General features: G+C 50.1%; 1 protein-coding gene across 4 annotated transcripts in view; it reads right to left on the bottom strand.

The window, feature by feature from the left end:
• Positions 1–8,911: 8,911 nt before the first annotated feature.
• The window catches only part of Dlgap4 (DLG associated protein 4), a 40,422-nt gene continuing 25,308 nt past the window's right edge, over positions 8,912–24,025 (bottom strand). For 2 of the 4 annotated variants that reach the window (XM_021195124.2, XM_021195122.1), the window contains exons 3-7: positions 22,770–22,858; positions 21,802–22,214; positions 12,298–12,389; positions 11,337–11,492; positions 8,912–10,588 (exon numbers count right to left, since the gene is read on the bottom strand). In XM_021195124.2, the coding sequence (XP_021050783.1) occupies positions 10,370–10,588; positions 11,337–11,492; positions 12,298–12,389; positions 21,802–22,192 (858 nt within the window). In that variant the 5' untranslated portion in view covers positions 22,193–22,214; positions 22,770–22,858 and the 3' untranslated portion in view covers positions 8,912–10,369. Of the gene's footprint in view, positions 10,589–11,272; positions 11,493–12,297; positions 12,390–21,801; positions 22,215–22,769; positions 22,859–23,087; positions 23,168–24,025 lie in introns of all 4 variants that reach the window. The other 2 variants (XM_029535818.1, XM_029535817.1) reach the window with 2 other exon arrangements.

The following is a 24,025-nucleotide window of genomic DNA, read 5'->3' as shown; positions in this document are numbered from 1 at the left end:
GCTCTGGGGGCGGAGCCGGGGCTGGAGGGACCACGGGCGGCCCGGCCTTACAAGGCAGAAGAATGCGAGGGGGTGGGGGTATGGGCGGGACCGAGGCAGCCAGCCCGGCCTTATTAGGCCTCCGCTTGCAGGCTGGGAAGCTGGGGTGCCCCAGGAATAGCCCCCCTCGATGCAGCCTTTCCCAGGGTCGGTCCAGGCTAGGGCATGGAAGCAGATTGAGGTGTCCAGACTGGCAAGAAGGGCGGAGCCTTCAGCGTTTCCCAGCTCTCCGACCCCCTCTTGTCCCAGAGGCCCCTGCTGTGTCTGGTGGAAGGCTGGCTTTCACCCGGCCAAGTATGGTCTTTTTTTTTTTTCACTGAGACTCAATCCTCACAACAGCGGCCATCACTCTTTCCCTAGGGCTTTCCGGCATTCAGTTGCTTTGTAAATAGCTGCCTGGCCCCGCAATGGGGTAGGCAACTAATGCATCTGCCTAGGGAGCCCTGGGAGCCAGAAACCGCCTACAACCCGGGACAGTTCTGAGCTGGACTGAAATGGAGTAAGGGTGATGCAGGGGAAAGAGCTATTGAGAGGAGATGGAGCCAGATGCAGTGGTTCATGCCAGTAATCTCAGCATTTGAGAAGCTGAGGCAGTAGTATTGCCAACATGGAATATAGTGTAGGTTTCAGGTCAGTCTGAGCTATGGAGCAAGGTTGTCTAAACAGAAGGTAACAGTTTGTATCTGTCCTGGGCAACATTAGAGGTAACAGTTGAAACACTTCCAGAATTAGAATTTGGGGAGTAGTTTAGCTTAGCGTAGAGGTCAGAAGTTACAAAGGTAAAGACTAACGAATTTCAGTGCAGGAGATTTAGAGCCCGTACTGCACGCTCAAGGACAGAAGAGCCTACAGTAAGAGAGAGAGGTGCTGGTGGGGCTTATGGGGCAGTGGGAAACTGGGCGAAAAGGGGAGGGGCTCTGGAAACACTTCACTGCTTCAGCCAATAGGACTGGGAAATGGACCAGACTGGAATGAGAAGGAAGAGAGTTGGCTCCAAGAGTTAAATTCTTTTAAAAATTATATTTATTCGTGACAGGAATCGGTGTGGAAGTCAGTGGACAGTTGCAGGCCTGGTCACATATGGATAGCAAGTGCCATTACCACGGAGCCTCTCTCACGCCCCAGCTCAGGATTTCAGGGGAGCAGCTGGAGAGAGTGTTGTCATTTTCTTAGTTGGGCAGGGTGGGCGTAGGTGGGCCAGATTTGGGAGAGATCCATTTTGTCTTGGAATTATTAATTTTTGGAAGCTTTCTTTTGAGATAACTTCAAGCATACTAAGGTTCCAAGACGCATGTAGAAGACTGACTTCCTTAAGAGTCTCCAGTTGACCTTGGCTCCTCACTCTTCCCTGTGGGAATGTGCATATTGCCCAACACTTGATAGTGAACTGCACATAATGTGCCTTTTATCACTACAAATAAGATTTTAGCATATCCTAAAAGGAGGGCTCTTTTACATATTGATAGTATATTATCAAAATCATAAGATTTAACATTGATTTAGGATTCTAATTTACGACCTATATTCCAATTGCGCCAGATGTCCCAGTAATATCCTGTATGGAAATTTGTTCTGGTCCAGGGTGTGTGATGGGTGAGGTGCAGGTGCCAAGAGCATCATCCTATGGAGCTCGGGGGTGATGTCATGGGGCTGGTTGTAGTGGTTTCTATATGCTTGGCTCAGGGAGTGGCACTATCAGGAGGTGTGGTCTTGTTGGAGTGGGCGTGGTCTTGTTAGAGGAAGTGTGTCACTGTGGGGGTGGTCTTTGAGACCCTCGTCCTAGCTGCCTGGAAGCCAGTCTCCTGTCTGTCTTTGGATGAAGTTGTAGAACTCTCAATTCTTCCAGCACCATGCTGCCTAAAGGCTGCCATGCTTCCAGCCATGATGATAAAGGACTGAACCTCAGAGCCAGAAAGCCAGGGCCAATTAAATCAATTAAATGTTATCCTTTTTAACAGTTGCTGGTCATGGTGTCTTTTTACAGAAATGGAAACTCTGACTAAGACACTGGTCCTCTCCATCTTTATAAGAGCTCTGCTGATAGAACTTGTCACCAGGCCTTTGGCGTAAACCCCATTACCCGCTGACTCACCTCACCAGGTATATAACTTCCCAAGTTTTTTAAGTTTATTTACTTTTGCATGCATGTGTGTATATGTGCAATGCATATTGTAATGACATACACATATACACATACATACATATATTTTCTGAGATGGTCTCATGTAACACAGGCTAATCTCAGACACTGCCCTGAGATGCACTTGGATATTTGATCTTGCACTTCTGCTTCCCAAGTGCTAAGAATCAACCCATGGCCTCCTACTTGCTAGCAAACACTCTTACCCAGTGAGCTACATCCTTAACTTCTTTTACAGATAGACGGCTACATCTTTAACTTCTTTTATAGACAGACAAACAGACTTGGAATTGGTCACAAGGACCCACCCACAAAGGTACTTAAAACAAGTGTTGAGCTGAATACGATGGCATATATTTTCTAATCCCAGCACTTGGGAGGTAGAGGGAGGAGTTCAAGGCCAGCCTGGTCTCCATAGTGACCTCTAGGCTAGTGAGGTCTACTGAATGAGGTCCTGTCTGACAAAAAGACAAGGGCTGTCCCATGGAACACACATTTCCTTATCTTTTAGGCTGACTATGCCGTATCTGCTCACCCACCTCGGGATGGACATTTGGGTAGTCTTCTTGTTTTGGTTACTGTGTTCAAGTCGGGGGCATAGCTCAGTGATAAAGCACTTACCTACTTAGCATGCGTGAGGCCCAGCAGTGCAAAAGGAAAAGGAAATGCATGAAAGATGCTGCCTTTAAATTTTGTTTCAATTGACTGCCTGGTGCCACAGAGGCTATTGAATCCCCCAGGACTGGAGTTGCAGATGGTTGTGAACTTCCGTGTGGGTACCGGGCATTGCAAGGTCCTCTAGAAGAACAGCATGTGTTCTTAACCACCAAGCCAAAGCCCCCCCCCCCCCCCAACCACACATACACGATTTGAGACAGGTCTCAGGCAGCTGAAGCTGGACTTGAATTTGATGTGTGGCTGAGGATAATCTTTACTTTCTAACCATACTACCCCTGTGTTTGAGTGCCAGGATGAGAGGCACGTGCCACCACTCCTGGTTTTATGACGTGCTTGGGACTGAACCCAGAGCCTCGTGCATGCCAGGCAGGTGCTGTGCCAACTAAACTTCATCTCCCAACGCTGCTCCTTGTTGATTTATTGTTTGTTTGTTTGTTTTTGAGAGAGGGCTTCAACTATGTAGTCCATGGATGGCCAGGAACTCACCATATAAACCAGGCTGGCCTCAAACTTACAGAGATCTGCCTGCCTCTGCCTCTCACGTGCTGGGCGAGGCATGCTTCACCACACCTGGCTAGTTGCTTTGTTTTAGATACACAGTTTCCTATGTAACTGGGGCTGGGTTTGAACTTACGAGCCTTCTGAGTTCTAGAGTTACAGGCATGGACCACTATGCCTGGCAATAATGCTATTTAAAACATGGCTGTTCCCGGATGATGGCTGACCAAGGCACTGATGGATTTATGAGTATAGCAGAATCACCAGGAGTCATTTTCTTGCTACATGGTTTTTGGTTTTGTTGTTGTTGTTGTTGTTGTTTTTTTTGTTGTCTTAGTGTTTTTTGTTATTGTTGTTTCCCAGAACAGTAGTATCTGGTGTTACTCCAGATCCCTTGCCTATCTAGTCTCATGTTCTTGGCCTCCGAAGCAGTGCGAGCTATAGGTTCCATCTAAATGGATTGGACCTTGAGTCAAAATAAACTTTGCCCTAGCATATCTTGCAGGCAAGAAATCATTGTAGTTCACAAGATTTGAGGCTGGCTTGGTGTTTATGTTTTTTTCCTTTGGCAGCGTGCCAAATACCTTCCTGTACCAAAGACCCTGGGACGTAGGGGTCAAAGGCTTCGGTTTGATTTCTCCATGTTCAATGCATTGTATAGGCGTTGTATTCAGCAATGGAGGCTTGCTGTTGGCTTGTGGAGAACAACCTATAGTTTTGGAAACAGCCTGCATGAGTTGGGGACTTTCATGAGACCCTTTTGGCCAACAAATCAGTTAGATGTACCCGATCCCAGAACTGGAAGCTTCATTCGGTGACAACACATGGGGAACTCTGCCTCCCCATTATTTGGCAATTTAATTTTTAAAAAATATTTATTATTTATTTTATGTATATGAGTACACTGTCACTGTCATGCGACACATCGGAAGAGGGTATCGGATCCCGTTACAGATGGTTGTGAGCCACCATGTGGTTGCTGGGACTTGAACTCAGGGCCTTCGGAAGAGCAGTCAGCGCTCTTAACCACTGAGCCATCTCTCCAGCCCCAGCAATTTTAAGAAGCTTCTGCTGTTCCCATACTGCCTCTCAAATGGTCCTTAATTTTAGCTGTCTCTCCCTGTATTCCCTCCCTTGTCCTCCTCTCCCCTTCTTGTCTGATCCTGCATCTCAGTCCCTGCACGTGACCATAACTATTATTCTATTTTCCTTTGTAATTAGATCTATCTGTACTCCCTAGTCCCTTACTCCATACCTAGCCTCTGGGTTCTACAGATTGGAGCTTGATTATCATTGAATTAACTGCTTAATACCCACACCTCTGTAGCCTGCACGATACTGCTTATACAGCTATCCGGGCTTGTCTTCGTGACAACCAGTTCTTCAACTTTCTTTTTTCTTTTTTTAAAGATTTATTTATTTATTTATCTTATGTATATGAGTACACCCTTGCTCTCTTCAGGCATACCAGAAGAGGGCATTGGATCCCATTACGGATGGTTGTGAGCCACCATGTGGTTGCTGGGAATTGAACCCAGGACCTCTGGAAGAGCAGTCAGTGCTCTTAACCTCTGAGTCATCTCTCCAGCCAATTCTTTGACTTTTTTTGTTGTTGTTGTTGTTTTTGTTTTTGTTTTTGTTTTGTTTTTGGTTTTTCGAGACAGGGTTTCTCTGTGTAGCCCTGGCTGTCCTGGAACTCACTCTGTAGACCAGGCTGGCCTTGAACTCAGAAATCTGCCTGCCTCTGCCTCCCAAGTGCTGGGATTAAAGGTGTGTGCCACCATGCCCGGCCTTTCTTTGCCTTTCTTGACAGCACATGAGATGTTAGGGTTTAGCTCCTTAAGCCTGTGTGACTGCCTACGTGGCACAGATCAGGTGTGAATATCAGGTCCTGCATTATCTTCACATCTTTCCAACCCTGTTACAAATCAGGGGTTCCTAAAAACATTTCCCTAGATTATTAATTTGCTAGAGTGTCTCACAGAACTTAGGGAAAGCACCTAAACACTTATGCACCATTCTGTGCGTGAGGTGTGTGTGTGTGTGTGTTACATGTGCCATGGTGTGTGTGTGGAAGTCAGAGGGAGAACAATTTTTCTTTCATCCCCTTGCTTCTGTGGCTTGAATTCAGGCCATCTGGCATGTGCTGAAAACCCCTTTACCTATTGAGCAATCTTATTTGTGTGTGTGCATGTGTATGAGAGTGTGTTTGTACGTGTATAGTATGTACACACAGGTGCCACTGCACGTATGCAGAGATTAGAGAGCATGATTCTTAGAAGTTGTTTCTTTCTGAGGACAGGACAGTAAAATTTGTATGTCAAACGCACCCTTCTACCCCCTGCTGACATATCTTGCTGGCCAGCACCACCTCAGCAGGATGTTGTACCTCTCAGTGTATCTGGTCAGAAATGCCAAATAGATGCTCCACATGTGCAGTGGCACATGTGTGTGCACACTTGCACCCATCTCTTGCTGTCAGTGTGCACTGTGGCTGTCTAGTTAAGGCCATGCCTGCTTGATGTGGTGTTCAGGGAAAGGCATGGGCTGTAGATTTAGATGTACCGGCTGCTTCTAGTCAAAAGGCAGACGAGGGTGCCTATTCTCTGCTGGCACATTTAGAGAAAACTGGTGTGGTCTGGAACTGATCCAGAGAGGCTGGAGCCAGGGGGGCAGGCTTCTGTGTGGCAATGTCCCTGTTCTGCTAGAGCAGGTCCTGCTGGAAACTTTGCTCCATACCTGGCACTCAAGACATTCCCAGCACAGCACGTCTGAGCAGCGTGGGCCTTTGCCTCTGCTGCCTGAGCCCTTCACAGCCTCTGGAGCCTCCTACTTGTCCTTCAAAGCCCAGAATGAAAGTTGCCATCTCTGTAAAGTGCCTGTCTCTCCTCCCCATGTTGGTCATTTAGGAAGTAGTTCTTTGGGAGTGGGGACTTGAACCCTGGGCCTTTTGTGTACCAGGCAAACATTCTCCTGTTGAATTACATTCTCTGCCTCATTTTCATTTTTGAGACAGGTCTGTGTTGCCTGGGCTGGCTTCAAACTCCTCAACCCAAGCGGCTCATCTTCCCCAGCTCCCATGCGTCTGGAGCTGTGCCTAGTATTTCTTACCCACATCCTGGCAGCTCTGGAGACGCTGCCCAGTGACTAGCACATGCTAGACAAGTGCTTTATCACGGAGCCCTTCAGTGCTTGGGGTTCTGCTCCACGCTGGGTACTGAGTCACTAGGAGGAGCCCGACTCTTTCCCCCCAGAGCCCCCATCTCCTCAGTAGAGGCAGGCAGACACACAAGTCATCATACCAGTGGCGGTAATGGAAAGCAAGTCTTAGTGCACACACATGGAACACAGTTGGCACGAGCCCAACCTGGACTGAGTGCAGGGGAAGGCTTGCCCCGGGCTTTGCCATCCACCTTGGGAGTGGAGGGAGAGAGAGATGGATGCAGGGGACAGTGGGAGAGCCTTGATGCTCTGTGGAAGGGCCAGGTGGGGACAGGGCAGAATGCAGGGACTCTCATTTGTGATGCAACTGAAAGGAGCCTGTTACCTCCTGTCAGTAGCTAAAGCGCGTACTTTCTCCTGTAGGCAGAGGGCAGGCTGCCAAGGCCCAAAGTTCCCTCGCCTGTACAGCGGTAGGTTCAGCGGGGCTGGAGACACCTGAGACCCATGTAAGCTTCCTAGTCCACTGCTATAGCTAAGAAGGTGTCCTGGTTGTTGGTCTGTCTTCTACTAGTCTTACCAGCGTGGGCTCTGCATGGCCTCCAGTAACAACTGCTTTCTCTACTCTCCTGTCCTGAGGACCCCCTGCTACACATGACAGAAGCTGGCCCTTGCTCTTCACTCTTAAGTCATTCAGTGAGGGCTCTGCAAAACTCTGAGGACTTACAACCCTGGGGGAAGCTTGGCGTTCTAAAAGGAAAATATGGGCTCCCCACTTTCCGATCTGTAACCCTGTAGGGGTTCTGAGGACTCTGGGGTGTTTAGTCTGTTCTCTTGGGTCTCCCTGCACCCCTTTCCATAGCCTCCAGGAAGGACCCTTCTTGGCTGTCTCTGAATCACAGAAGCCCAGACTCCTCAGTTTCTTTAGGAGGCTGCTGTCAGTCTGAGATGTGTCAACTGCTTTCTGATGGGACAGGCTCAGAGGAGGTGGACTATCATCTGTTTGCTTTAAATCCAGCCAGAGAGGAGTGGGGTGTGGAAGCCACATGCTTGCTGTGCCAACATTTGGGAGGCAGGCTCACATTATAGGTGGAGACTAGGCTACGTAATACGTCTCATAAAACCAAGAAACCTTCTGTAAGCTGCTCGTGCACTTGAAAATGATCACTGTCAGAGAGAAGAGCACAAGGACGCTGCAGTCTTCAGACTAGAAACTTGGTCTAAAAGCCACGAGTATCCCTAACTGGACTTAACAGACCAGGGGAAGTCACAGGGAACAAGGCTTGGGCTACCTGTAGGATGTTGGGTATTTTAGGCTCCAGATATCTGGGTAAAGGAGTGTTGCCTGGAGCATTTTTTTTAAAGGGTGTTATGGCCAGGCAGAAACGGTCCTTGTTCTTTGGAGGTGCAAGATAGATTTGGGGAACATCCCTTTAGCACGGCACTCGGCTGACTAGGTGCAGAGACCCACATTCCACACAAGACACCCATCCTTTTGGCTTGTGATTCCAAGAACCGTCCTCAGGCCAGATCAAGACTCTCCCATGCCAAGTTCCTCTGCTTCCAAGTCCCTGAGGCCCATGGGGTAGAGTTAGGCGGCCATCTGACCTCCATTCCTCATGTCTAGCTTGCCCTCGTCAGCATTCACTTATACCTTTGCATGGCTGGTTAAGTGCTAGATGCAGAAACAATCTTAATCTGACATAACGGGAAGCCACTTGCCCTTCAAGTAGGTGAAGGACAGCCCTGTTACACAGACCCAGGACGGCTGCTGCTGCTCAGCCACCCTGACAAAGGCACGCTGGGATTGCATAAGGGGTCCAGCTGGGGCCAAACTCCTGAAAGGCTGGGGATGAAGCTGGGTCCCCTGGGCCCGGGGTCACCCATGTCCTGGCTGGGATGAGCCAAGGGAGGTATATGCGGTTCCAGGCCTCCTCCACCTGGGTTGGACACTCCATGCAGCTCCTCCTCTTCTTCCACGAACTTCCTGCCCTGTCAGAGGGAGACTAATCCACACCACACTGGCTTCCGGTGAGCTCTGGGCAGCCTGTGCCGCTCTCTCCTGGCACAGCAGGGCACATTCCCTAAGACACTGGATCCCTAGACTGGTGAGGGGGCAGTTGCTGAGGGTCATGGGGCCCTGCCTGCCATGTACAGAGGCCAGGCCTTTGAATGAGTGATCTGCCTTCTTTCTTCTGTGGCGGTCCCTATGAAGTACACTATTCTGATGCCTGGCCGACTGAATGCCACATAGATGATGCTTCCTCGATTTACTGCCCAGGCTCACAGACCAGAGAGCCTTCTGGGAGGGGGTCTAGCTGGGTTTCCTGGGAGCGTCCGCTGCCATCCTCCTTACCCAGTCCAGCCCACCACACTGCAATAACGCCATGAGGCCTCTTTACACGTTACCTCATTTATTCTCACAACATGCCTGTGAGGTAGGGAGGGGCAGGGACTGTCCCCATTTTACAGAGGAGGAAGTTGAGGCACACAGAGGTCAAGTGACTTGCCCAAGGTCACAGAGGGGGCGGCCAAGCTGGAACAGGCCCCCAGAGCAGGCCTTTGCTTCACCCGGGGACCCCCCTGCAGCATGCGCCAGACAAGAGAATGTCCCCAATGCCCTCAAATCATGTGCACAGTATACAACAGCCCCTGATAGCCAAACTGTCTGCTGGGGCTGGCCCCCTCCAGGCGGCCTGACCCAGCCCTGCCCTCCCCATCCTGCTCTGTGGGCCCAGGCCTTTGCAGCTCAGGGCTCAGAACACCTTGGGAATGGGAGTGGGGGACAGGAGAGGAGGATTGGGATGAAAAATCACAACAGAATGAAAAACTCAAGAGGCTGGGCTGACGGGTTAGGAGGACAACCAAAAATGGGACTGCTTACACACAAGGTATATTTTTACACACACTTGTACACACACCTAGATATAGTACATGTAAAAATATATGCTATTCACACACCTGCCTCCTGCAGGGACCCCGAGAGCCGGCGGCAGCGGCGCTGGTGGGCTTTGGGTGAGCAGATGGGCGTTAATTAAATATACACTCTAAGGTCTATGTGCATATGTACACGAACGTACAGACACCGCCACCTGCCCCTGGGGGGGACTGGATGAAGGTGTGGCCAAGGACAGCCAACCCCCTGGAAGCCACTTGGGAGTCCTAAATTTTCTTTTGCTGAAGAGGAGGCTGGAGCATCGTAGCCATGGTTTCCCCACGTGCCCCAAGGACCAGTCCTTTCCTATCTGCTCAGAGGCCAGTCCAGCCTGACACTGCCTAGGCTGGCGGATGGCAGCGGAGGGAGGGCAGACCAGCTGTGTGTGAGCACTTAGTGGGGAGGCTGGGAGGGGGGATGCTCCCCTTCTCTCTGTCCTCTGGGCCCTCAGCCCCAAAGGGTGTGAACCAGAAAGCCACAATGGTGACCCCTGTTGAGTTCTGCAGGGAAACAGAAAAGCTGTGGGGAAGGGAGGGACATGGCAGGGGCCCAAGGTTGCCTTGGACTGTTGTCGTCTTGTAAACAAGCTAGTTCTCAGCAGACAGAGCAAGTAAAAAGACCGCAATCTGGAGGCTGGGCTGCGACTGCCCAAGCCGTCATCTGGTCCGCCATGGCAGCCCAAGGGGAAAGGTTCTAGAGTGTGGTTTTTAATTAATTTTTTTTTTTTTTTTGAGTCAAGTCTTCATAACCTAAAGCTTGGAGGGACCCAGAAAAGCCACATTGTGAGCCCTTGTGTGTGTCAACTGGAAAGTTGGCTCAGGGTCTCTAGAGATAATGACCATACTAAAGGGTGAGAAACGCAGTTCCATTTGCATTGAGTTTTTAATGATTTCAAATCGAGTGCTTTCTCCTTCAGGGCCTCAGAGCCTGGTCTGGGCCTCAGGGACATAAATCTCGATGCTGTCCGCACTCTCTGTGGCCGAGTTCTGTCGCACAGACGCTGCTCGCTTGGCAGCCAGGAGTCTCTTTCTGGCCTCCTGACGCTGCTTGTCCCCTGCATCTGAGGCCTTGTCGCGGCTCACTGCCGCCTTGGATTTGGCTGGCTTCTTCGGGACTGGAGGGGGTGGCTTCTTCTCTTCCTTTATTGAGACAGTGGGGAGGGAACAAAAATAAACTAAAGGTGCCACGTTTTGTGTGGCACTGCCCCTTCCTTACGCAGGCAGCTGGCACCGCCCCACCCCGAGTCTCCACGCCAGACTGGCACAAGCAACACACACTAGAATCAGAAAGCCACAGAAGCAATGAGAGTGGGGGGTGGCAAAGGAGGTAGGAGCAGAAAGCAAGCTCAGGCTCAGAACATTCTAGAAGATGGACAGCCCCACCTGTCCCCACCCTTGCCCGAGTCTCCCAGCCAGAGCAGTGACTTCAACTGATGGCTTCTGTCCCCTATGTCACATGCTGTCTTTGCAGGAGAACTCACCAGGGCCACAGTCCGACATGGCAGGCTCCTGGGCTCTGCTGCTCTACAGGAGGCCACCTGAGCCTCACAGAAGCACAGGTGCCACAGGGAGGCGGAACTGGGGCCAGACCCCAGTGCCCCTGACAGCAAGGCCCCAGAAGAAGGGCCATTCTGCGTCTTCCACTAGCACTTGTGACCCTTTCACTAGACATGCAGAGCACGATGTCATGCTTTAGGGACAGCCTCCACTACACAGCGAGCAGCGTGCTGGACAGGTGCCAGGCATGGACCCCACCCCGCAAGGTGATGGACGTGAGCCCCAGCTCAAAGACGGCACAGGGAGAAGGAGCCAAGCGGCACTGACCGATGTGGGCAGCGTTACTGCCGACCAGGACTTTGTCCCTGGACTCCCCCTCCGCACTGCTCACCTTCCTCTTCTCGGGGGTCTCCACCAGCTGCCAGCTGTTGGCCTTGAGGTGGTAGAGCTCATCGAACTTCATGCTGATGTCCTCAATGGACAGCTGCAGCAGGTCCCAGAACCCTGCCAGGTCCTGGGCTGTCGGACGGGGGTTGGCATCAGGGTTCTGTGGAACAGATGGGGGTCAATGGGGCAGCAGGGCAGGAGGCCGGCCTATCTCCCTCACCGCACACATGGGCCTCTGGCTCTGGGCAGGGCCTTGCTTCCTTTCTGTGGCCAGGATCTGTGAGTGAAGCCAGCTCTGGCCGTGCCAGTGCCTCTGGCCAGGCCCAGTTTTATCATGAGTAGGCCCTGTAATGCAGGTGACGGTGGCCGTCGCTAGGTTTGCTACCACAGGACAGTGGCAAGGAGTCCTTGGTCCTCATGTGTAGGGAAGAGGCCCATTCTTTACCAGTGTTTTCAGGTGAGGTAGGGAGAAGGCAAACCTGCCAGGCCAGCTGGGATCCCAGACCCTGCTGTCTCCCTCACACAGGCCCTGGAGACTCCCTTTCCACTGGGATCACCCTTGGGGACTCATGCTCCCAATTTCTTGGAGAGGACTCTTCTCCCAGACTGGCCCAGGGGCAGGTAGGCCCTAGAGTGGGCAAGGGAGGAAGACGGCCATCTGGCACAGTAGTGGGATTTCCTTAGGTTTTACTGTAGGAGCCTCTTGGATATAGACTGGACTAAAGGTATGAGTAAGCCAGGACCAACTGACATAATAATCATATATTTTATACCAGGTTCAATGACCTGGAGGACTGCCCCAGACCTTCCTGTATGGAGAATGGTGTGCAATGCCACCATCTTTACAGTGCCACGAGGGGGCAGCACCTCCTCTTTGTAGAGATCAGAAGCTACAAGGGGCTCCCTGAGCTCAGGTGGGCAGCCTAGACTGGCTGGACCCCTGTGGAGGAGGAAGAGTCACTCACCAAGTTCTGCTCACAGAGGCCACGGAACTGCTGGAATTTCTGGGACATCAGGAGCTGGGCGCTGCCCACAGCACTGAGAACTTTCCCTAAGACTGAGAGAGAGGCAGAGGAAGAGGCTCAGCACACGTGGTGGTGCTGGACAGATGCCAGCATGGACCTGGTCAGGCAGGGTGTGACTGGGGTCATAGACTCCGTGTGTGTGTGTTACTAAAACGTGGGCTGTGCTGGGGTGGAAGGGGAATTGGAGGTCAGGTATACATGTCTATGTGTGACACACACACACAAGCTAGTGAGTTTATTTGCATATTAACCCGTTATTAAACAGAAGAGGGCAGTGCTGGTCATCCCGGCACTCAGGAGGTAGAGGCAAGGTTTGAAGCCATCCTGGGCTATGTGAGACTTTGTCTTCTAAAAAGTCAGAAGCAAGTGGGGCATGGTGGCTCACACCATTAATTCCAGTATTGGGAGGCAGAGACAGGTGGTTAGTTTATCAGCTGTAGCTGGAACCTTATCCCAATTTCTAAGGAAATGTTATGGCAGTAAATTAGAAGCAGGAAAGAAATGTAAATTATCATGGACTCAAGAAGAAACAGAGAGGGGCAGTTCAGACTGCCTAGTGAGTAAACACTTGTCACATAGATGTCTGATGAGTTCCATCTCTGGAACCTGTGTAAAGACAAGGAGAGCGGACTCCAAGTGTCCTCTGCCCTCCATGTCCTCCCCCATTACACACAAATACTAATAAAAACATTTTAAATACTTTCTAGGAAGAAAGAGATAGAAGGTGCTCTCTTGGTACCTTGGAATGGAGAACTAGAAGCTAGCCTGGGGGAGCTGGGGGGTGGGTGGAGCACACAGCAACACAAATGAATGAATCAGAAGTTAAAAATCTCCCAGCAAAGGAAGCTCGCTGGATCTGTGTGGGGTGAAGGTTCCTCAGAGAAGATCCCACTAACTCACCCTGTGGGGTTCTCAGTATAAGGAGCAGACAGTGCGGGTCCTGATTTTTCATGCTGTTTGGGATATTAAACAGCTAGGATTTACTTCTAGAGCCTGGCTGCTGGACTCACACTGCCAAGATCAGGAAGTTTTCAGAACATGCGGATCTTTAATACAATGTAAACAAAACTGAAAAGTGTCCAAACGAACCGGAACCAAATGAAGTGACATGCCATTCCTTAGGGATGCATGCCACAGATATGTAGTAGAAATACTAAGAGCAACAGTGCAAACTCTAACAGTGCAGACTGCTGTGGCAGAAAGCATCCTGAATCTGGACTTCAAACTGATCAGGGGGAAGGAATTCAAGGACTCATACTGTAATGGGACTGCACTTCCGTAAATCAACCCAGGCACAGTGTGTGGGGATTAAAAGGACAATCAGATCAGTGAAAGACTATAAGACAGTACACAGACACATAGATATTTGTGTGTGTATACACGTGCACGCGTAGCAACACTGAAAACAAAATGTAATACTCCAGTAACACCAAATACACAGCCTGACAGAACAGCCACCCACGAGGCACCACCAGGAGGGTTAGGGATCTAAAGAATCTATAGGGATCTATAGGATCCCAGCTTCAAGATTCAGCTAAGGTGGGCCCAGGGCAGATGTGCAATCCAAGCTAAGGGTGAGGCTGAGACAGGAGGATTGCAAGCTCAAGATGTGCCTGGGCTCAGACTTGGTCTCCAGACTTGAAAGGCCAAGCACAGTGGCACATGCCTTTCTTTAACCCTAGCATTTGAGACAGGCAGGACGATCTCTGTGAGTCTCTGACTCAAAAACTAAGAAGGGCAGGGTAAACCCCATGGCAGTTTTCTTCACTTACACTCACAAGGTCTCCGAAGCATAAAAAGTAAAATAAGCAAAGGGGCCGACAGGACGGCGGGTGAAGCGTGTGCGGGCTGACAGGACGGCGGGTGAAGCGTGTGCTGTCTCGGATCAACCCCACTGTGTCCTCTGATCTCTGCCCCTTCAATGCACACACAGGCAAGTCAGGATCTTAAGAGGATGGGTTGGGGACACTTTATGGACAGTGTGAGTCAGAAACACTCCAAGGTTTACAGCATTACACTGAAAACATCATGGGGCAGCTCTGGATTCGCTCAGCGCAGGTTCCACAGCCAGCGGACTCTGGGCAGTGCTTGGAGAAGCTGGTCCTCCACGCTCGCTCACTCTGTGGGCGTGTCAGCACCTATGCCTCACTCAGGGCTTGACGGGCATGTTCCCCCTGCCACTCCTCTCCCAGATGCAGCCTGCTTCTCTCCATGCAGAGCTGTGTGCTGTTGGGTAGCCTTCTGCACCTGCACAACGGTGCTCCGGCACTGGCACTCTGCTGCACGACTCTCCTACGCTGATAACATGCACATGCCTGTGACGCCCTCAGCCTAGATCCCTTCCCTCTGCTCCTCAACAGAGCTGTTTGAGCTGGTGGACTCCCATTACTGTTTTCTCTCTCCCCTCTCTCTCTCTCCTCTCTCCTCTCTTCTCTTCTCTCCCCCCCCTCTCTCTCTCCTCTCGTTCTTTCTGTCTCTCTCCAATCAGACTGCTCTGGCTCTGCCCCTCCCCTGCTGTTACCCCTTCACCAAAAGCTCTTCAAGGACTCATGTGAGCCTTACTGTCACAGGACCACAGATAGACCTCACACAATTGCTGGTAATCATGTAGTGACTGACAGAGCTTGTTCCTGCATTAAACAATGCAAAGAGAAGCTGAATGGTTTTGAGACAAAGTCTCATTACATGGCCCAAGCTGTCCTTGACTCACTCCATACCCTTCTGCCTCAGCCTCCTAGGTGATGGGATCACAGGGATATGCCATGTCCAGCCCTGACAACTACACATTAGTCCAACTGATTCCTTTTGTAAGTGTAATATAATTTTAAAATATATGCACGTGTGCCTGAGTGTTAGCTGTGTACACATGTAATCAGGAGCCTGTAGAAATCAGGAGCGGCATCAGATCCGTTGGAACTGGAGTTACAGATGTGCTGGGAACCTAAGCTGGGTCCTGGGACTGGAGAGACAGCTCAGCAGTGAAGCACAGTGGCTGCTCTTGTAGAGACCTGAGTCGGTTCCCAGCACCTATATGGTGGCTCACAACTGTCTGTAACTTTAGTTCCAGGGGTTCCAGTAGCCTCTTTCTGACCTGAACAACGACCTGAAACACAGATGGTATAGGTGCAGACACATAGGCAAACCATACACACAGAATAGGCTGAGAATAAATAACGCTGCCCGTAGAGGTGTCTCAACCTCATGGTAGAGTCTGTCCCACTGAGTTCTCGGCCATCTTCTTATTGCTGGGGTCATTTTCATCCCAACGTTAATTTTTTAAATCAAATTAACATATATTCATGGTTTATAAATTGTGGAAACACAAACAGTACATAAATTGGACTTCATCAAAATTAAAATTGTTGTTCAAAGAATGCCATTAAGAAAATGATAACCCTCAGACGGGGTGGGAATACCTGTGAATTTTATACGTAGCAACAGATTGGGAAAAGATCTTTACCAATTCTACATCAGATAGAGGGCTAATTAATATCCAATATATACAAAGAACTCAAGAAGTTAACTCCATAAAACCAAATAACCCTATTAAAAAATGGGGTAAAGAGCTAAACAAAGAATTTTCAACTGAGGAATATTGAAGGCTGAGAAGCACTTAAAGAAATGTTCAACATCCTTAGTCATCAGGGAAATGCAAATCAAAACAACCCTCAGACTCCACCTCACACATCAAAATGGCTAAAAAAAAAAAAAAAAACAAAACAAAAACTCAGGTGACAGCAGATACTGGCAAGAATGTGGAGAAAGAGGAACGCTCCTCCATTGCTGGTGGGATTGCAAGCTGGTACAACCACTCTGGCGGTTCCTCAGAAAGTTGGACACAGTACTACCAGAGGACCTAGCTATACCACTCCTGGGCATATACCCAGAAGATCCTCCAACATGTAATAAGGACACATGCTCCACTATGTTCATAGCAGCCTTATTTATAATAGGCAGAAGCTAGAAAGAACCCAGATGTCCTTCAACAGAGGAATGAATATAGAAAATGTGGTATATTTACACAATGGAGTACTACTCAGCTACTAAAAATGATGAATTCATGAAATTCTTAGGCAAATGGATAGAACTAGAAAATATCATCCTGAGTGAGGTAACCATACCACAGAAGAACACACATGGTATGCACTCACTGATAAGTGGATACTAGCCCAAAAGCTCCAAATAACCAAGACACAGAATTCACAGACCACATGAAGCTTAAGAAGAAGGAAGATCAAAGTGTGGGTGCTTCAGTCCTTCCTAGAAGGAAAACAAAATACTCACAGGAGCAAATATGTAGATTAAGTGTAGAGCAAAGACTGGAGGAAAAGCTACCCAGAGACTGTCCCACCTGGGGATTCATCCCATATACAGTTACCAAACCTAGACACTATTGTGGATGCCAGGAAGTGCATGCTGACAGGAATTTGATATAGCCGTTTCCTGAGAGGCCCTGCCAGAGCCTTACAAATACAGAGGTGGATGCTTGCCGTCCACCATTGGACTGAGTGGGGGGGGTCCCCAATGGAGGAGCTAGAGAAAGGACTGAAGGAGCTGCAGGGGTTTGCAACCTCATAGGAAGAACAACAATATGAACCAACCAGAGCTCCCAGGAACTAAGCCATCAACCAAGGAGTACACATGGAGGAACCCATGGCTCCAGCCGCATATGTAGCAGAGGATGGCCTTGTCATGCATGCATCAATGGGAGGAGAGGTCCTTGGTCCTATGAAGTCTCAGTGCAGGGGAATTGAGGGCGGGGAGGTGGGAGTGGGTGGGTAAGTGGAGGAACACCCTCATAGAAGTAGGGGGAGGGAGGATGGAGTGGGGGTTTCCCAGAGGGGGGGGCATGGGGAAAGGGGATAAATAAATAAATAAAAATTAAACTTAAAATTAAAAAAAGAAAAAGAAAATGATAACCCTCAGAAGAGGTGGGAATACCTGTGAACTGTATATATAATAAAGGTCTAGAACCTGGGACTTTTACAACTCATCTCCTTTCCAGCTTGACACAGGTTAGTGTTATCTGAGAAGAAGGAACCAAAGCTAAAAATTACATCAATAAGACTGGCCCATAGGCAAGCCTGTGGGACATTTTCTTGATGTAATGACTGATGTGGGGAGGGCAGGGCCGGGCCTTTGTGGGTGGTGCCACAGCTGGGCAAATGGCCCTGGGTGTGTAAGAAAGCAGGCTGTGCACGCTATAAGCACATTTCTCAGTGGTCTGTGCTTCCAGGTCTCTACCCTGAGTTCTTGCCCTGTCTTTCTCAGTGATGGAATGGGAATGGCCAGAGCACCAGAGTGGCCAGAGTATGGTGAAATAAACCCTCTCCTCCCCAGGCTGCCTTTGGCTATGGAGTTTTATCACAGTAATGTCTAAATAAGACAACTAAGGGTCACTGTAAAAATGGGCAAAAGGAGCCAGATGTGATGGTGCATATCTTTAAACCTAACACTCAAGATGAGAATGTAACACCAGCCTGGGCCACTATCAGATCCTGTCTCAAAATGGAATTAGTGAGCTGGCGAGAGGGTTCTGTTGAAGGTGCTTTTCTTCCTAGGCTGATGACCCGAGCTCAGTCCACAGGACCCGTGAGGTGGGAGGTGAACCTGTTCCTTCAAGTTGTCTTCTGGCGTATGTCCGCTCCCCTGCATGGGGTAATGGAGGGAAGGGGCATCCAACATCAACCTCTGACCTCAGTGTGTGTGTACACAGGGTATGCGCATCTATCTGTAGTACAACATACAACACACACACACAGAGGTGAGTTTTATGTTATATATTTTGCCACAATAAAATTATGAAAAAAAGGCTAAGTAGGGAAAAGAAGTCATCAGATCTACTCCTATGGATGTAGTAAAAAGAACTGAAAATAAATATTCAAAATCTTAGATACAAGTATTAATAGCAATATTATTCAAAATAGATTTCATCATGTTATTACAGAAGGACTCTGAGACTTATAATATTCATCTTTGATATTGCCAACACACCTGTTACATCAGTGAGACGTTTGTTGTTTTTATTGGTCTGCTATTTTCACTCATGCAGTGTAGGGGTGCGGAAGATCAAGGCTCCATTCGAGCTAAGCAACTGCTCTACTACTGAGCTGCCCATCACCCCAGCCACTTCCCTTTTCTTTAAATTTCTCAATGGAATTAAATGGTGGTGCTGCTGTCGCCAGGTCACAAGAGCAGCCACTCTTGCTCTCACTACCAAAGTGTCACTTTTAAATAGGAAGAGACAACTAGAGCTCCTGGACACTCCAGGAAAACCTCTAGCCCGAAAGAGAGACAGGAAAGGAACCCTCACGGCCACGCAGAGACAGTCTGAAAAGACTTGTGACAAACGGAGATAACAGCAGCAGGAACTGGGTACACAGATCCTGAAGCCTGTCTCCGATGTCTGTATGCAGCGCTCGCTCTGGCAGGAGCACAGTGTGCAGCACCCTGTGGACATGTCACGAGGGCATACAAAGCCTATGCCTTGGTTAGACTCTGCACAGCAGACAGACCTGTGACCCATGCTGAAGAGCGGAGGAGGACAACAGCGCTCCTTCCTAGAAGAGCCAGGCCCATCCAGAGCAGGGCTGGAAGATGTCTCTCCCTGCTGCTCTCTTCCAGCTCCTCAGAAGTCAGGAGTCGTCATCACACATCTCTTGGCCTTTGGAGAAAGTGCAGTGTGGTGTATTCACTAATATGTTGTATAGTTAAAATAATAAAAATGTCTTTCCATTGAAATAAACGCTCAAGCCAGTTGTGGTATACACCTTGAATAACAGCACCGCGCTTGGGAGGCAGATCTACACTAAGTTTCAGGCAAATTAAAAAGTATTGGGGAGGGCTGGAGAGATGGCTCAGGGGTTAAGAGTACTGACTGCTCTTCCAGAGGTCCTGAGTTCAAATCCCAGCAACCACAAAGAGATCTGATGCCCTCTTCTGGTGTGTCTGAAGACAGTAACAGTGTACTTAAACAAACAAACAAGCCTTAAAAAAAAAAAAAAGGATTGGGGAGGCAAAGCAAGGGAAGGGGGCCCCAAGTTCCAGCCTGCACTATACAGTGGTACTCTGTCTAAATAATTGAGAAAGGTGGGAACGAGAAGGCCTTGGAAGTATATAGCTGATTCTCAAAAAGTTGAGCAAATCCACTGCTAGGTATATACATAAAGACTGGGCTCAGAGCACACTAGAACTGTACAGGAATGTTCACTGTAACACTAGTTCTAACAGTCTGACGCTTATGACAGAAATGACCAGCACGCTGGCCGGTAAGACAGGCACACCCATGAACATGGAACATTACCCAGCAGCACAAAGGAACGGCGCGGGTCAAGCTCTGTGGTGGCCGGAGAGCTGGATGGCAACCACTGGCGAGTCTGTGTTGTGACTTCAAAAGGAGTAATTTTACAGCATGTGAGTTATACCTCAGTAAAGCTCAGGAGCAGGGTATGGCTTGGTGGAAGGTCCTAAGTAATAAAGCAGTTGTGAAATGGAAGAAAAGCATTTCAAGAAACACACACACACACACACACACACACACACTCTAAGATACTATGCAGACAGAGGAAAGGCAAAGTTATGATGGTGCTTTCCTGGAGTCCCAAACTTAGGAGGCTGAGATCTTCAAGTTTGAGGCCAGCCTTGGCTTCATAATGAGTTCAAGGACAGCTTAGGCTACAAAGCAAGACCTCAAGGGCAGGTAAGGAAAGATGAGAGGTCAATCCAGCAACTCTTGTGAAAGGAATTTCACCAGAAAGGAATTTCAAAAAAAAAATAGAACAAATGTAAGTGAGAAGTTAGTGGTAGTAGTTTGTTTTGTGTGAGACATGGTCGCACTCTGCAACCCAGGCTATGCCACTGTTTAGTGACACCCGTGAGTCCCCTGCCTCTGCCTCAGGAGCCAGGATTTATAGGCATACTGCTAACAAGTTTCACCAGACAGAGTCAAGCTCCTAAGTTTTCCAGAATAAAATCCAAGGACAGAGAAGCAGAATGGCTTCATCACAAGGAAGCACGCTGCACACTGAGGAGCCCTAGGTCAGAGATGGTGATCTCAGACACCACACTTTCCTCTGCATTGTCCCTTGTACACCAATGTGTAGGTAGTTACATGTGTACATGCAATTATTAGTTTCAGCTTTATACCTAAATTGTGAGGTCTGAAAGTCATGCTAAGTATCCAACAAGTTCTCTCAGGATAAAGAGAAAAGTGAGTCGAAGACCAAGCAGCCAGCAGGTGAAGTGTCCAGTGGGAAAGGGCCCAGGGCAGTGTTGAAGAAGAAAGGACAGGCCTGTAGCTGGAAACAGATCCAGAGAGCATGGCCAGGCCCAAGCAAGACAAGGGAACCAGGAAAGATAGGAAACCCTAAGAAATCAATACTTAGTGACTTAACTCTGGAGAAGAAAGAGAAAGCCATCACACTGCACTGAAGAAGTGTGCAGGTGAATACAGAACAGACCACTGGGGTGGCCACAGGAGCACTGGCCGGCACAGCCATGGGAGCGCTGGTTGGCTGCCTTCTGTCAGACACTTGGTGCTTTCTGATCTTTGCCACTAGTTTTTAATACGTCATAATTAAATGTATTAGGTAGAAACCTCAAGAGTTCCCTGCCCCAAGGTGGGTGTGACATCAAAGCAGGGAAGAGGAGGCTCAGAGGGCAGTGAAAACTGACTCTTCCAACACCCCGTAAGTCATCAAAGGTGTCCTCGGAATACATTATCAGGCCCGCGGGGATACAAGTCTATCCTACCCACACCCTGAAGCCTGTCCTTCCTGAACCTTCAGTGGCAGAGGAACCACCTGAGAAGCTGAGCTCTGGTAGAATGTGGTCAGCACAGGGTGATAGCCTCTGGCTTCATGCTGTGACTCAAGCTCCCTGCACACCATCTGTCCCTTTCCCCAGCCCCTTTGTCTTGGTAGTGCACGTAGATGGACCCAGAGCTCCTGTGTGCAGGCAGTCCTGGCCGGACCTAACTTCTTTGCTTCCTTTTTGTTAAGTATCTAGAGTACTGACAGGAACTAGGTAGAAAAGCGGAACTCTGTCTCGCCATTTACAGTGCTCTCCTGTGGGGCCACATCAGATGCCGGTACTTGGGGAACAGTAAGCACTCAATGAGGAGCTGGGCAGGTATAATTAGGGTGGCAGCTCTGTGTCCAGCACTTCGTCAGGACCTTTCCACTAATTACCACTCAGTCCTCACAAGGTTCTTATGCAGGCAGAGATGAAGATCAAAAGCAGGTGACTGAGCTGGGATTGTGTGTGAGCACGCCCACGGCCTGACAACAGGGAGCTGCTATCGTAACACTCACCTGGGAAGAGGCCGGCTAGGCAGACGGAAAGAATGAGCACTGAGAGGCGAGCTCACAAAGTGAGCCCAAGAACAGGGCCTATGATCCTCCCCGAGAGGCTCCAGACACACTCAGGGGTCCCCGTGACACCCACCTTCCTCAGAGAGGTTGTTCTCTTTGGTCTCCTTGTCCATCTGGCAGCACCAGCCTTCCAGCCTCTCCGTTTCTGCCTGAAGGAGCTTCAGGAACCAGTAGCCATCCCTGCGGCAGGCCCCTGGCTGAGTGGGCTCTGCTGGGGAGCTGGAAGAAGTCTCCAGCCAAGGGTCGGGCGGGGGCAGCGAAGACGCCTCCAGGGCAGGGTCGCTGTTGTCTCCATAGGAGAGGTTGCGCTTGATCTGGGCAATCTTGGGGGCCTGTCGGGGGCCAGCATCAATGCTGATGGAATTGGGGTGTGAGGTACAATCTGGGAGACTCCTCTCAGATGACTTACAACTGGAGTCGTTGGCATCCTGGGTATCGGAGTCAGTGTCCCGACGGGAGGACATGCTGTGAGAGGGGGCGCTGCTTCTGTGGGGGGAGGATGGGGACAGGAAGGAATGAGTCACCAAGAGGGCCAGAAACCAGCAGCCACCTGACCCGGACATACGGGGAGACAGAGAAACGGATGCATCATCTGCTCACCATGCGCCTGAAGCGGGTCCCACAGCCCCCGCTCATTCTCTGCTCAGCCCTTGCCCACCCTGCCCATGCCCACATACGCACGCACGCGCGCGCGCATACACACACACACACACACACACACACACACACACACACAAGGACAAGGTCATAAGGTTGTCTGTTTACTGCAGTGGGGCCAGGAAGACCACCAGTATCAGGGAGCAGGGGCCACAGCCCAGCCCAGCCTCACTCCCCTTAGGGTGACTGGTCTCAGAGCAAGCGCTCATGTGTCCACCCACCTGCTCCGCCCAGCCCCCACACCTGAGCCACCACCCACACCCACACCCGGCTTGGTTATTAGAAATCCAGCAAGGAGAAGTGGGTTAGGGAGAGCAGGAGAGGTGAGGCGGAGGGAGGGAGAGGAGAGGGGAGTAGCAGCCACCACACCTCTGTCCAACTTACCGCCAGTCGTCCTCTACCTGAACCCCGATGGACTGGAATTTGGTAGCGGGACTGGGCTCCTCTTTTGGCACTGGCTGAATGCAGTCAACCTTATTGAAGGACAACGACAGCCACGGCACGGAGACAAAGACAAGAATAAAAACAAACACCACACTTGCTGCTGAAATTCACATTAGTGGGACGACGCAAACAGACATGTGGACAGACGGACACGAGGCATGCAGACACTGCACGTAGGCCCAAGTAGGGCCAGGTTAAGCCGGGCACTGCTCATTCGCGAGGAGGCGGGAGGGGATGGAGATGACTGGCTTTCCCTACTCTGAGGAGGGCGCCATCACATCGATCGCTTTTGGTCCGTTGTCCTCCGAGAGGTGGGAACCGCTCCTTCTAGTCCTCTCCTTTACACGATCAGAGAGAAAAAAGGACGACGGGAGAGAACACACACAAAGCCACAGCCGTTATCTGGTGTAGTTGAAGCCGAGGGCTGTCTGGAGGCAAAGATCATTCCCCTAACCCTGTAGTGCAGCCTGAAAGGGGAACAGTGGCACCTGTAGTGAGTGCCAGCCACAGACAGCAATTCTCAGACCCAGAACCAGCAATGCTATGGGATCCTGCCCCTGAACCTGTCACACTTGCTTTGTAAAGGGGAGCAAATATGGCAGCAGCCATTCCCTGGGCCCAACCATGGGGCAGGCAGCTAAACCCACCTATCATGGCCCCAGTACAAGGGGGAGCTCACATCTGATCTGGGGCTTGAGGTGTCAGGGTGAGAAGAAATGACAGCCTCAGGAGCTGGGATTCCAGTGCAGGGGTCAGGGAAGCTTTCTGCTTGGGATAGGAATAAAATCATACTTCCTCCAAGTAGCTGTGACAAGGCATGGAGCAGGGTGAAGTCAGGCACTAAGCCAGAGCCCTCTCTCAAGGGCCATGCTCTGAGGAAAGGAGTCAAAGCTGGCCCTGACTGACTCTCAGGCCTACTAGGAAGGGAAGAGAATCTGGTTTGGCCAAAAGGAGATGGCTTTCCCAAAGACATGGCAGTGACGATCCTATGTCTGTAGAGAGGCTGTAGGGGCCAAGTGCTAGGCACTCGTGAAGAAACTCAGCTGGAGACAGCCAGAGGAGAACCTGTCCGACTTCCTTCCTGTACATGGAGGACGGACTGCCTGGAGCCCTGCTCTGCTCCCTCTCGTTCTAGTGTTTTGTCATCACTCTGCTGCTGAAGAGAGGCGATGGATTCCTGCGGCCCGACACAATGC

Source organism: Mus pahari, chromosome 3, assembly GCF_900095145.1.
Source record: "Mus pahari chromosome 3, PAHARI_EIJ_v1.1, whole genome shotgun sequence".
Classification (NCBI taxonomy): Eukaryota; Metazoa; Chordata; class Mammalia; order Rodentia; family Muridae; genus Mus; species Mus pahari.
This window is presented reverse-complemented; position numbering and strand designations above follow the sequence as displayed.